General features: G+C 39.1%; 1 protein-coding gene and 1 pseudogene across 1 annotated transcript; both read left to right on the top strand.

Moving 5' to 3' along the window:
* Nucleotides 1-4374: 4374 nt before the first annotated feature.
* LOC125101626 (trace amine-associated receptor 6-like) lies at nucleotides 4375-5449 on the top strand (annotated as a pseudogene).
* Nucleotides 5450-11884: 6435 nt separating this feature from the next.
* LOC125102890 (trace amine-associated receptor 7a-like) lies at nucleotides 11885-12916 on the top strand. Its single transcript, XM_047734495.1, is given in 1 exon segment — nucleotides 11885-12916. A coding segment is annotated over 1 exon segment (1032 nt).

The raw sequence follows: 12916 nt of genomic DNA, 5'->3' as shown, positions 1-12916 counted from the left end.
CTAACTATAAATTTTTAATTTCCCTATAATAAAAAAGTTCAGAAAAGGTAAACTTGAAAAAAAAAAAAAAAAAAAAACTCTTTAAAACATCTAGTGTGGGGCGCCTGGGTGGCTCAGTGGGTTAAGCCGCTGCCTTCGGCTCAGGTCATGATCTCAGGGTCCTGGGATCGAGTCCCACATCGGGCTCTCTGCTCAGCAGGAAGCCTGCTTCCCTCTCTCTCTCTCTCTCTCTGCCTGCCTCTCCGTCTACTTGTGATCTCTCTCTGTCAAATAAATAAATAAAATCTTTAAAAAAAAAAAAAAAAAAAAACATCTAGTGTGTTATTGATTTAGGTGAAATGAAGACGAAAAGGATTTTCTTTTTTTTTTTTTTCCCCAAGTGCTTGAGCCTCCAAAGCCCAGGCCCTATTCAGAAAAGAAAGAGCCAATAGTCACTAGATTTGAGAAAGTTATGGGCAGTATCAAAACTTCCTTTTTTCCAGAATAAAGGTAGAAAAGACCAAAACAATTGAGAAAATAGTGAGGATCTCTGAGGCAGGAGCACAACTTCTCTCCCTCTCTCTGCTCTGGGTTGAAGGAAGAAAAGTAATTGATACGCCAGTGTGGTTGGTTGAATAATGGCCGCTTGAAAGAGATCCACATCCTAATACTTGGAACCTATCACTGTTAATCCTCTTTGGAAAAATACGTCTTTGCAGATGTGATTAAATTAAGACTCTTGAGATTAAGGAATTATCCAGGATTATCTGGATGGGCTCTAAATGCTGGACCAAGTATCCTTATAAGAAAGAGGCACAGGGAGATGACACACACATGCAAAGGAGAAGGCAGTGGGATCACACAGGCAGAGGTTGGAACAATGGGACCAGAAACTAGAAGAGGCTAGGATGCATTCTCCCCTAAACCTCCAGAGGGAGTGAAACCATGTAGGCACCTTGATTTTGGTTCAGGAGAATGGATTCTGTATTTCTGGCCTCCAGAATTCTAAGGAAATAAATCTGTGTTGTGTTAACCCATCAAGTCTGTGGTAATTTGTTACTGTGGCCATAAGATTCTAATATAGTCAGATAGGTTGAAGGGGACCTTCAAGGGACCTGTAAGGGAAATACATTCTCCTTCCCCTGTGCAGAACTCACAGGGCAGAGAGGCGCCATAGGTTGCTGAACCCCACCAAATGTTCCACGGCCTGTGATGCCACAGTATAGCTAGATTCTTCTGAGAAGCCCACTGGAACTGACTGATAAAAGTAAGAGCTACAGTTGGGGGAGCATGTAACTCTTGATCCTGGGGTTGTGAGTTTGAGCCCTGTGTAGAGTTTACTTATGAATAAAATCTTTAAAAAAAAAAAAAAGTAAGAGCCAAAGGAGCCTTACTGGCAGGTACGAGGGATGACTGTTCAGTCATTCTTCCAGGGTCCAGAGACCCAGCAGGCCATCTCACTGGACATCAGCGAGGGAGGCTGGTCACCCAGACCAGATCACCACTCCATAGAGTCACTGTTGATGCCTGGTTAACTCAGAGGGGGAAGGTCGAGAAAACCCAGATAAACAGAGAGGAAGTTTCTATCACTGGAGGTAAAGGGCATGACCCGCATCAAGTTCATTTATATCTGGAGAACATAGAGGAATAGCACACAAGATCTGGAGCTAAATTGCTGGGATGCAAACCCCCAGTTCATCCTTTACTAGATGTTAAATAATCCTAGCCAAGTGATTAACTTCTAATGTGTTAGTAAAATAGGGATAATAATCATGCTGACTTTGTGGGTTTTTCTTGCCTGTGATGATTTAATGATTTAATATATATAAAACACCTAGATAGAGCAGGTGCTCAAAAGTTGTTTGCTACTGTTAAAATGATAGTTGCCTTAACGATAAGGCAACTGAATCCATGCCCCGTAACTCACAGAAGATAGTGGGGTTTTCTGAAATTTCTCTAATGTTTTAGGAAGCATTTCTACAAAACAAACTATTAAAAGCCATAGCATTAAAAAAAAAAACCCATAACATAAAGCTATGACCCAAATTCTAAGAAAATTTGCATTAAAAATATCCGGTAGGGGTTCCGCGGTTCACTAGTTGAGAAGTAACTGGTGACTCTGATGAGACAGAGTGTGAGAGGACACTTCAGAATGCTTCCAGTTTCCTGGGCAGACACAGGGTAATCAGCTGAGGCTAAAGGGAGGGAAGGAATGGAGGGAGGAAAAGAAAACTAGGAGAACATGAGAGCCTACTCTGACAGGACTCAAATCTCTGTGTCTTAGCTGAAGACACTGGAGAAGAAGGGGATTGATACATAGAACTAAGACCCCCAGACACTCTCCTAATTTCAATAAAAATGGAACGTTTTCTTGGAGGTACAGGAGAGACTGACAAGGGTGCACTGGCTGTGAATCTGAAGAGGGCAGAGCAGCATGCCCCCTACTGAGCCCCATGGGAATGAGTTGGAGCACCTGTGAGTGACTGCCAGGTGCGTGGATTAGATGGGGGATTGATAAGCATGTCATTCAGAGTTTAGGATCCTGTGAAAAGCCTTTTTTTCTGTGATGAGATAGATGGCCATTTCATTCTAGAAGACACTCACGAAGACAATCCCAATCTATTCTTGTGGAAGTGAGGCAGACTACATAGTCTCTTGGAATTTAGATGCAACCCTGGGAGAGAAGAGTGGGAACCCCACACTGACTGAACTTATGTCTATTATACCCCATGACAGGGGGTTCATGGGAGATTTAATGGTCAGTTACAGAAAGATCAAGAAAATTGCCTTCTGTGGTAGTTGAGATCTTTACCTGCTAATAAGTATGTTTTCTCTATCTCCATGCACGAGTCATAGCATAAAATCTACAATAATTATTGGGCTGTCCGAAACTGTGTACAATTTTTGAAATTCTCCCTGTTCTTGACCTTAATACCTTACATTCATCCTTCTAAACCTGGCCCTAAATTTATATCCTCAGTGAATTCTATTTATTCATCCCAGTTATATTAGTATTGATGTCATTTTTCACTTAGCACTTTTTACGTGTGTTAATTTTAACTTGGAGCACAATGAATTATTACTGTTTTATGTCTGCCTGTCATATTAACATGGATACTCCCTTAAAGGCAGGAGATATTTCTTGTTTATTTTTGTATCTTCAAGACCCTGATACAAATTAATGCTTAATAAATAAACATAAATAAGGCATATGTGAATACGACTGTTTCTGCAGAGACCTTTATACATACAGAACATTTCTTGATTTTTATTTTGTTAAAAATTTTTTAGTAGTGTATAATTGCTGAATTTTATGTAATTTTTTTGCATTCCTCAGATACGTTAAAATGGTGAGTTATGTTATTTTACTTTCTTATGTTAAAGCAAAAGTACATTTTTTGCATAGACTCCAATCATGATATATTATCTTTTTATATATTTCTAGGTTTGGTTTGTTGACCTTTTGTTTAGAATTTTTGCATTTTTTTAATATAAGTGAGGTGTCCTTTTCTTCATGTTTTCCACATGGTCACTGTTAGGTTTTAGAATCGTGGCTACTCTAAGTCAAAATATGAATTTTAAGTGGAGATTATGAAATATAAATTTCTTCTCTCTGTTCACACCTGGCACTACAGGGACCACACTTGATTTAGGATGACTTGAGAGAAGGGATCTGGCTCTGCTTCTTGGGAGTTTCACCATTAACATCACAAACAGTCTTGGCGGGGGGGGGGGGGGGGGGGGGGGCGCGGTAGTAAAAAGTAACTAATAAAAAACAAATCACACACTTAGGACTAACTAGCAAAGAGGCATATCCCGTGTATCAAGACTAGGTTATAAAAGATGTTCGATAAGTTGCAAGCCAGAAAGTCTTCTGAGGCAAAAGCAAATCTGCTACAGACTTACTTGAAGTAAGATTCTTACTGGATTTAGAAAAATTGGGGGCGCCTGGGTGGCTCAGTGGGTTAAGCCGCTGCCTTCGGCTCAGGTCATGATCCCAGGTCCTGGGTTCGAGCCCCACATCAGGCTTTCTGCTCAGCAGGGAGCCTGCTTCCTCCTCTCTCTCTGCCTGCCTCTCTGCCTACTTGTGATTTCTCTCTGTCAAATAAATAAATAAAATCTTTAAAAAAAAAAAAAAGAAAGAAAAATTGGTTCAATAACACGCTAAAGAGTAAAAATAAAAATGATAATGATTAATAACAGCTAGGATTTCTTGAGCATTTAAATCAAATATATTACTTCATATGTTCAGAGATAATATGAATATGTGACAGGCCATGGAGATATTATCTGGTAACTGTAACAAAGGTAGGCAGTTGTAAACGACCTTTCCTCTGCCTTCAGAAATAGGAAACTGCTCTATTTGGTGTGATTGACCGAGGGCACAACCTCTCTATGTTTACCTGCTGTTCGCGGCAGCAGTGGGGGCACGGACTCGTCCCCGCTGCAGCCAAGCAGCTCGGCTACCAGAACCTGACCCCATTCTGCCTGAAAGCTTCCTGCTCGGCTGGATCCCGGCTGGTGCTCTACACACTGTTTGGCTCTGGGCTGTGCTGGTTGTGTTTGGAAACCTCCTGGTGCTGATTTCCATCCTGCATTTCAAACCAAGTTTCTCCTCACCTCTCTGGCTGGTGCTGACTTCCGGGTGGGGGTGACCATCACACCCTTCAGCACGGTCAGGTCCGTGCAGAGCTGCTGTTACTTCGGGCCAAGTTTCTGTCCCTTCCACACGTGCTGCGTTGTGGCATTTGGTTACTCTTCTCTCTTCCACTTGTGTCTCCTCTCCATCAACAGGTGCATAGCTGTCTGGTCAATCCTAGCAAGTTCACGGTGTCTGGGTCAGGGATGTGCGTCAGCGTCCTGGACCCTGCCCCTTGTCTACAGTGGGGCCATGTTCTACACAGGTGTCTGCGATGATGAGCTGGACGGACTCTCTAGTGCCCTCAACTGTGTAGGAGGGTGTCAGACAGTTGTAAGTCAATTTTGGATTCTGATATATTTGCCTTTTTTTTTTCACACCTACGTTTGTTATGATGATTCTGTACAGTAGTATTTTTCTTGGGGCCAGAAAACAGGCTATAAAGATTGAAAACATTAGTAGCAAAGCGGAAGCCTCAGGGACATACAAAGCCAGAGTGAGTGAGAGAGAGAGAGAGAAGCCACTAAAACCCTGGGTATCACAGTGATAGCCTTTTTGATCTCATAGTTACCGTGTATCATTGACTCATCTATTGATTCTCTTGGGGGAGTCATAACACCTTCATACGTTTATGAGATACTTTGCTGCTTCCGTTATTATCACTCTGCTGTAAATCTTTTGATTTAAGCTTCACCTTACCCTTGGTTTAGGAGAGCAATAAAACTCATTATAAGTGGCCAAGTATTAATAGACAGTTCATCAACCATAAGTTTTCTTAATGAAGCAAAATTTCAAATTGAGGAATTTATTGCTATATTAAGAATTTCCTAATAACTGTGGCATGAACCACAGGCATGAAAATGATCCATTCACTTGGGGATGAGAAATGGGACCTCAACTTCAGTAGTACAACCTTTATGTTTTTAGGTGAAGTGAACATCTCTAAGCACTTGAAGGGAATATGTTTATTAAAAAATGGCTGACATAAGTCATATTTTCTAGTTTCCTCAAATCCGTGTGCTTCCTGACTTTGTTAATTGTTAATTATTTTCCTTTTTCAGGCCTCCCTTTAGGCTTTTCTTTGGGTCACCTTCAAAGGTTGTGTGGATCTGTGAAGTTTCATGGCTCCTGTCTTTCTGGACTCTGTGTACTTGACTTCCATTTTAAGCAGCTTGTTCCTTGGAGTCCAATCTTTCTGCAGCTCTTGAAGTTCTCTAAGGCTGATTTCAGGCTCAGAACTGGATTCATATTTTATATTTTGGGGGATATTTTGTTGAATAACTATGTGTAGATGGTACAATTTCCACGCCAGTGATTGTCCTTCTATGTGATTGTTTTTTCATCCTCCCAAGTGTGTGGTTTCACCTTCCAGACATTATGGAGGGCAATTTTCTGTTATTTTCTTTTCTATAAACACTATTCAAAGTGTGTACATTGTTGATGACAAAAATAACAATGCATTGCAAGTTATGGAGAAAGGATGGCTCATTCAAGAAGTGTTGGTGTGGCATACAGCTTTCTGGAAAAGTACTGTTAAGCATTCCTCATATCATAAGCGAAAACAAAACTCATATTTCTACATGTTAAAAAACCAATAACTTCAGAATTTTTCAGTGGAAGAATTATGACCAAAAATCTATTATAAATTCATGCACTCAATTTAATTTTTTTTTCTAAATTCAAAGGAAACAAAGCCTAGTTAAGGAAAAACAAAAATGTTAACTTGGAAAAGTATTGGCAACATACATGGTGAAAGGAGGGTTAGTAGATTTAAAAATAGAAAGGCCTCTTACAAAATAGTAAAACAAAGATTAACACCTGACTAGACATATGAATAGGATTTCACAGAGAAAAATACACAATGCCTAATAAATACATGAAAATGTAAATTTCAAAATAATTTTTAAATGCTAATGAGAATGTGATAGAGTATCATATATCAAATTGGCAAATATTAGAAGTTTCAATAATACCCAGCATTAGAGCATAGGAAATTGGACACCTGTACAAATAGAACATGCTCACATTACAACTTGGGAGGACAGAATTTATTATCTTTTTCGAGAGGAACTGAAAATTTAAAACACACTTGTCACTTGGCCCTGCAGCTCTTATTTCTAGTAAGTAATCCCGGGATTAGAGTCAGCCAAGGAAGCAAAGATGACAATAACATTCACTGTATAATTAATTTTTTTAAAGATTTTATTTATTTATTTTACAGAGAGAGAGAGAGAGAGAGATCACAAGTAGGCAGAGAGGCAAGCAGAGAGAGAGGGGGAAGCAGGCTCCCTGCTGAGCAAAGAGTCCGATGCGGGCCTCAACCCCAGGACCCTGAGATCGTGACCCGAGCCGAAGGCAGAGGCTTAACCCACTGAGCCACCCAGGTGCCCCACTGTATAATTAATTTTTAATTATCAACTGGAAAAAGCCTAGATCCATACGGGATACATTAAATAAATTATGTCCCACCTATGTAGTAGAGGGTTATGAAGTCATTAAAAAGCGCAAATGAGTTCTGTATAAATTGACATGGAAAGACAATCACAATACTATTTTTTTATTAAAATTGAAACAAAACCCCAAAACCCAGACTGAAATTATACAACAGTATATGAAATCTGGCCCCCATCTATGTATATTTCTACATGCTTTTGCAAAGTCTATCTTTTTATATAATGGACAATGTGTGTATATATGGGGGTTTATTTTGTCATTTATCTTTATCATTTTAGTGTTGTGATGAAATTAGTGTACCATAATTGACATTAGTATTTCACAATCTCTGTTTTACTTGGGTACAGAGTTAGGTTTGTCTGTTTGGTTGTTTTAATTTAATGAGGATATTCTTTAAGTATATATCCCTAGTATATTTTGCCTTACCTAAGGAAACTAAATTGTAGCTGCATTGGTTTGTTTTAGGAACTACCTCTTAAAAGTAGTTAAAGTATCTTAAGAATTACATATTAATGTCATTAAAATATTTGACATAAGGTTTTGAGTTGTACAACCTCATAGGTCACCCTTTGTACCTTGTTCCTCGGGCCCTCCTGGATTTGAGTGTAATTACAGGTCTGGAGGCAAGAAAAGGTGTTAGGGGAGGTGTTTTGTAAGGCAACAACTCCAGGGAAGGCCATTGTAGACTTCTTTAAAAAAGCGGAAACTGACCTCAAGCAGGAGTAGACCAGGTACCTCCTCTAGGAGTAAGTTTGAGAGAATTAGAGATTAGAGGTAATCAGTTTCATCAGGACCTGCTATAGGTCAACATTCTAATTTGGTTTGGGTTTGGTTCTCAGAAACTCAACCCTGTGGCTGTGGCAGATAGGGGATTCTTCAAGGCATTCATGGAAGCTTTCAGGTCCTTCATATGGGTCTTGAGCAGGAATTTTTTTTTTTAAGATTTTATTTATTTTTTTAGAGAGAGAGAGAGAGACAGAGTGAGAGAGCATGAGAGGGAAGGTCAGAGGTAGAAGCAGACTCCCCATGGAGCTGGAAGCCTGATGTGGGACTTGATCCCAGGACTCCGGGATCATGACCTGAGCCAAAGGCAGTTGCCTCACCAACTGAGCCACCCAGGTGCCCCTTGAGCAGGAATTTAAAGGCTCTCAAGCTCATCATTTTTGTATTTTAACTAAAATACAGTATGGCAGGGTGCCTGGGTGGCTCAGTGGGTTAAGCCGCTGCCTTCGGCTCAGGTCATGATCTCGGAGTCCTGGGATCGAGTCACGCATCGGGCTCTCTGCTCAGCAGGGAGCCTGCTTCCTCCTGTCTCTCTGCCTGCCTCTCTGCCTGCTTGTGATCTCTCTCTGTCAAATAAATAAATAAAATCTTTAAAAAATAAAAATAAAAAAAATAAAATACAGTATGGCAGCAAATCCTTCATCACTAGAGCCTTGTCTTCTGTCAGAATTTGAATACAGTATCTACAGATAATAATCGGAGTAAATGTATCGCCACTGCAGGCTGTGGGCTATCAACTCCCCCTTTACTACAGGAAATGAGGTCATGAATGCACCACACAGAGTTATAGCTAAGAAGCAATTCCAGGAAACCCACAACCTATTCAGAGAACTCATCTTAAGACTCAATGCCTCTGGAACATAGTTCTTTTATCATTATACGGAATCTGTCTTTATTTCTGAAAGTACTATTTGTTGTGAGTTTTACGTTGTCTGATACTCATATAGCCACAACAGCATTCTTATGCTTATTATTTGAATAGTATCTATTTTTCTATCCCTTTTTCCTTCAGACTGTGTCTTTATACTTACAGTGTGTCTCCTGTAGGCAGAAATAGTTGAGATTTGCTTTTTTCCATGCAGCCTAACAATTTCTGTCTATTAATTGGAGAGTTAAATCCACTAACATGCCGTGTAAATTTTATATACTTAATTTTATTATCTTGATATTTGTTTCTCATTTGTTCCTTTTATATTTTGTTTCTCTGTTACTCCTTTCTTGCTTTAGTTTTTGCTAAAATGACACATTTAGTTACCATTATTTTCTTATATTGGCTTTTATAGAGAGATATAATATTCCATACTATTAGGATGTCCAATTCTTAAATGTTACTAGGAAAATATAGCAATCCTAAATATGTATAGAGTTAATGAGAAAGCATCTACACCCATAAACCACAAATGACAAAACTAAAAGGGGAAATAAGCTACTTTACTGTCCTAATCAGGCATTTCAGTACCTCTCTCTCTAACTTTTATAGATTCAACTTTACACCAGTAAAAACCCACAGGGTTTTTGAGGTTGTTTTTTTTTCCCCTAGAAACGGACAAGGTGAATCTCAAATTTATATGAAACATAAAGACAAACAGAATAACCAAAGCAACTTTGGAAAGAACAGCAGAGTGGAACACACAACATAACCTGACTTTAATACTCACTATACAGTGCCTGGGTTGCCTCAGTCATATACCCAGCTGCCTTTGGCTCAGTTCATGATCTCAGGGTCCTGGGATCAAACCCCACCAAGCTGGGAGCCTGCTTCTGTCCCTCTCTTGGCCTCTCCCCCCTGCTCCTGCTTTCTCTCTCTCTCAAATAAATAAAATCTTAAAAAAAAAAAATACTTACTATCATGTTTCAGTTAAGACAATAAAGTATTGACCTCAACATAGAACAATAGAGGAAATACAGATCGAAAAACTATAATAGAGTCCAGAAATAGGTCCACGTGTACAAGGTTAATTGGTTTGTTTGTTTTTTTAAAAGATTTTATTTATTTATTTGACAGAGAGAGAGAGCTCAAGCACAGGCCAGGAGAGAGGGAGGGGTAGGCAGAGGGAGATGAGGAACTCGATCCCAGGACACTGGGATCATGACCTGAGCCAAAGGCAGTCACTTAACCGATGGGCCCACCCAGGCGCCCTGGTTAATTGGTTTTTGACAAAAGAACAAACATCATTCACTGGGAAAAGAATAGTCACTTCAAGAAATGCAGTTGGAATTGCTAAATATCCATATACTCCTACCATCGCTACTGAACCTCAAATGATAATAATAATAAAATTCCTCACAACATATTAAAAAAGTAAACATTAGGAGTAAAATTGTAAGAATTTTGGAAGGAACATAGAAGAAAATACTTGTGACATTGAGGTAGGCAACAGCTTCTTAGACAAGAAACAAAGTTGCCAACAATTAAAAAAGTTGAATTTCATCAAAATTAAAATCTTTTATTCATAAAAAAAAACTCTCAAGAAATTGAAAAGTCCAATGTTCATAATGTATCTTTAGAAAGAACTTGTACCTGGGTGCCTGGGTGGCTCAGTGGGTTAAGCCGCTGTCTTCGGCTCAGGTCATGATCTCAGGGTCCTGGGATCGAGGCCCTCGTTGGGCTCTCTGCTCAGCAGGGAGCCTGCTTCCCTCTCTCTCTCTCTCTCTGCCTGCCTCTCCATCTACTTGTGATCTCTCTCTGTCAAATAAATAAATAAAATCTTTAAAAAAGAAAAAAAAAGAAAGAAAGAACTTGTACCCAGTCAACTAAGTAATTAGAAAACTTAAAACTCAGTTAAAAATGGGCAAAAATGTTAATGAAGAATTCACCAAAGTGGATACATTAATAGCCAATAATAACATAACAGATTCATCAATTATACCTCAATATAAAGACTGATTTTAAAAAGTGACCAGAATTCATTTATTAGAAAAATCTTTTTCAAAGCCTAAGCTGAGATCTGTTCTAGAGAGCTAAGAGGAAAAAGAAATTTGTCAATGGTAAAATCTAAAGTATAAGATAGGAATATCCATGGTCCAAAAATTTTTTTCATATTATTTCTTTAATATCTTCCCAACAGTTCCATTTAGAAACGAACAAACTACCGAACAAACAAAACCAAAAAAACCTTAGCAGGAACATGCTTTTTAGGTGTCCATACACTTCCTTTGTGTATTTTCACAAGGAAAACACTGTATTTCCACACCCCTATTTTCTCAAATTAGAATTATTAAAACTCAACCTGAAACATCCTAGACTTTAATAAATGATTCTGCATTTAATTTCTGTAACACAAACCAGTAATGGAAAGAATAAAGAGCTTATATGAAAGCTTTAGGGACAAACAAGAATTATAAATAAATGGTTCTTACAAAAATGAAAATGTAATCTCCAATAATCAGTGAGAATGAACGATATGGTTTCAAATTCTAAACAAAGTTTTTTAAGGACAGGCACTATTTCCATTCCTTTTTCATGAAAAAGTCAGATGTCACCTGGAAATTAGGAGGATATAAATTTATATTTAGCATAAAGAGGATCATTATTTAGATTTTTTTTCTTTCCACACTTTGCACTCTGGGGATTCAATCTTAAGGGCTCTAGGTATTTGGAATTATTTTGCTACTTTCCTGAGGGGACAGAGTCATTTGAACATTAATATAGCTCTGGTAAGCTGGGGGGAAAGCTGCATTCATGTGTGCATCATGGAACAGCTCTTTGTTCACCAACATGTCTCAGATATGAACTAGTAGGTGATACAGAGAAACTATGTTTTTAATTCAAATAGCATCTTATGTGCTGATGAAAATTAACTGCTTATTCATTACGAAGTGAAATATCTTATGAGATGAGGATATGAATCACTTTTTAAACATGAAAATAAGGATTTGTATTTACAAAGAAATAGGGGAAGAATGTACTGCCAATTACTGACATATTGTACATATCCTTTTTTTTTTTTTTTAAAGAATCTTTGAAGACTGGAATGACATCTTAGCCAGGGAAGACGACCATTTTTCTGGGTCTCAAAACCGATTATCATGAGCAGTGATTTTCTCCCTCCTGTGACTGCACAAATGTGCTTTGAGAACCTGAATGGATCCTGCGTCAAAACTCCCTACTCACCAGGCCCCCGCGTGATTCTCTATGCAGTGTTTGGCTTCGGAGTTGTGCTGACTGTATTTGGAAACCTCTTGGTGATGATTTCAATCCTTCACTTCAAACAGCTGCACACGCCTACGAACTTTCTGATCGCGTCCCTGGCCTGCGCTGACTTCCTGGTGGGGGTGACCGTCATGCCCTTCAGCACCGTGAGGTCTGTGGAGAGCTGCTGGTACTTCGGGGACAGTTACTGTAAATTTCACTCTTGTTTCGAAGGGTCCTTCTGCTATGCTTCTATCTACCACTTGGGTTTTATTTCCCTCGATAGATACATTGCTGTCACTGACCCTCTGGTCTATCCAACCAAGTTCACAGCGTCTCTGTCTGGCCTATGTATTGCCTTCTCCTGGCTCCTTTCTATTATTTATAGTCTTTCCCTTATTGGGACGGGTGCCAGTGAAGCTGGGCTGGAAGATCTGGTAAGTGCTCTCACTTGTGTGGGAGGTTGCCAAATTGCAGTGAATCAAAGGTGGGTATTGGTGAATTTTCTATTATTTTTCATACCCACGCTTGTGATGATAATTGTCTACTCCAAGATTTTCCTCATCGCTCAAAAACAGGCTAAAAGAATTGAGAGTATGAGCAGTAAGACTGTGAGATCGGCAGATAGCTACAGAGCCAGAGTGGCCAAGAGTGAGAGGAAAGCAGCAAAAACCCTGGGAATCGCAGTGCTAGCCTTCCTGATTTCACGGTTGCCCTACTTCCTTGATTCAATCATTGATGCCTTCCTGGGTTTCATCACACCCACATATATCTATGAAATATTGGTTTGGATTGCTTACTATAACTAACCAATGAACCCCTTGATTTATGCTTTCTTTTATCCTTGGTTTCAAAAAGCCATCAGACTAATCGTCACTGGCAAGGTCTTGAGAGAGAATTCCTCAATGATCAATTTATTTTTTGAGTAA

The sequence above is a fragment of the Lutra lutra genome, chromosome 6 (assembly GCF_902655055.1).
Source record: "Lutra lutra chromosome 6, mLutLut1.2, whole genome shotgun sequence".
NCBI classification, from domain to species: Eukaryota; Metazoa; Chordata; class Mammalia; order Carnivora; family Mustelidae; genus Lutra; species Lutra lutra.
The sequence above is the reverse complement of the archived record's forward strand: the minus strand, read 5'-3'. Positions and strand labels throughout refer to the sequence as shown.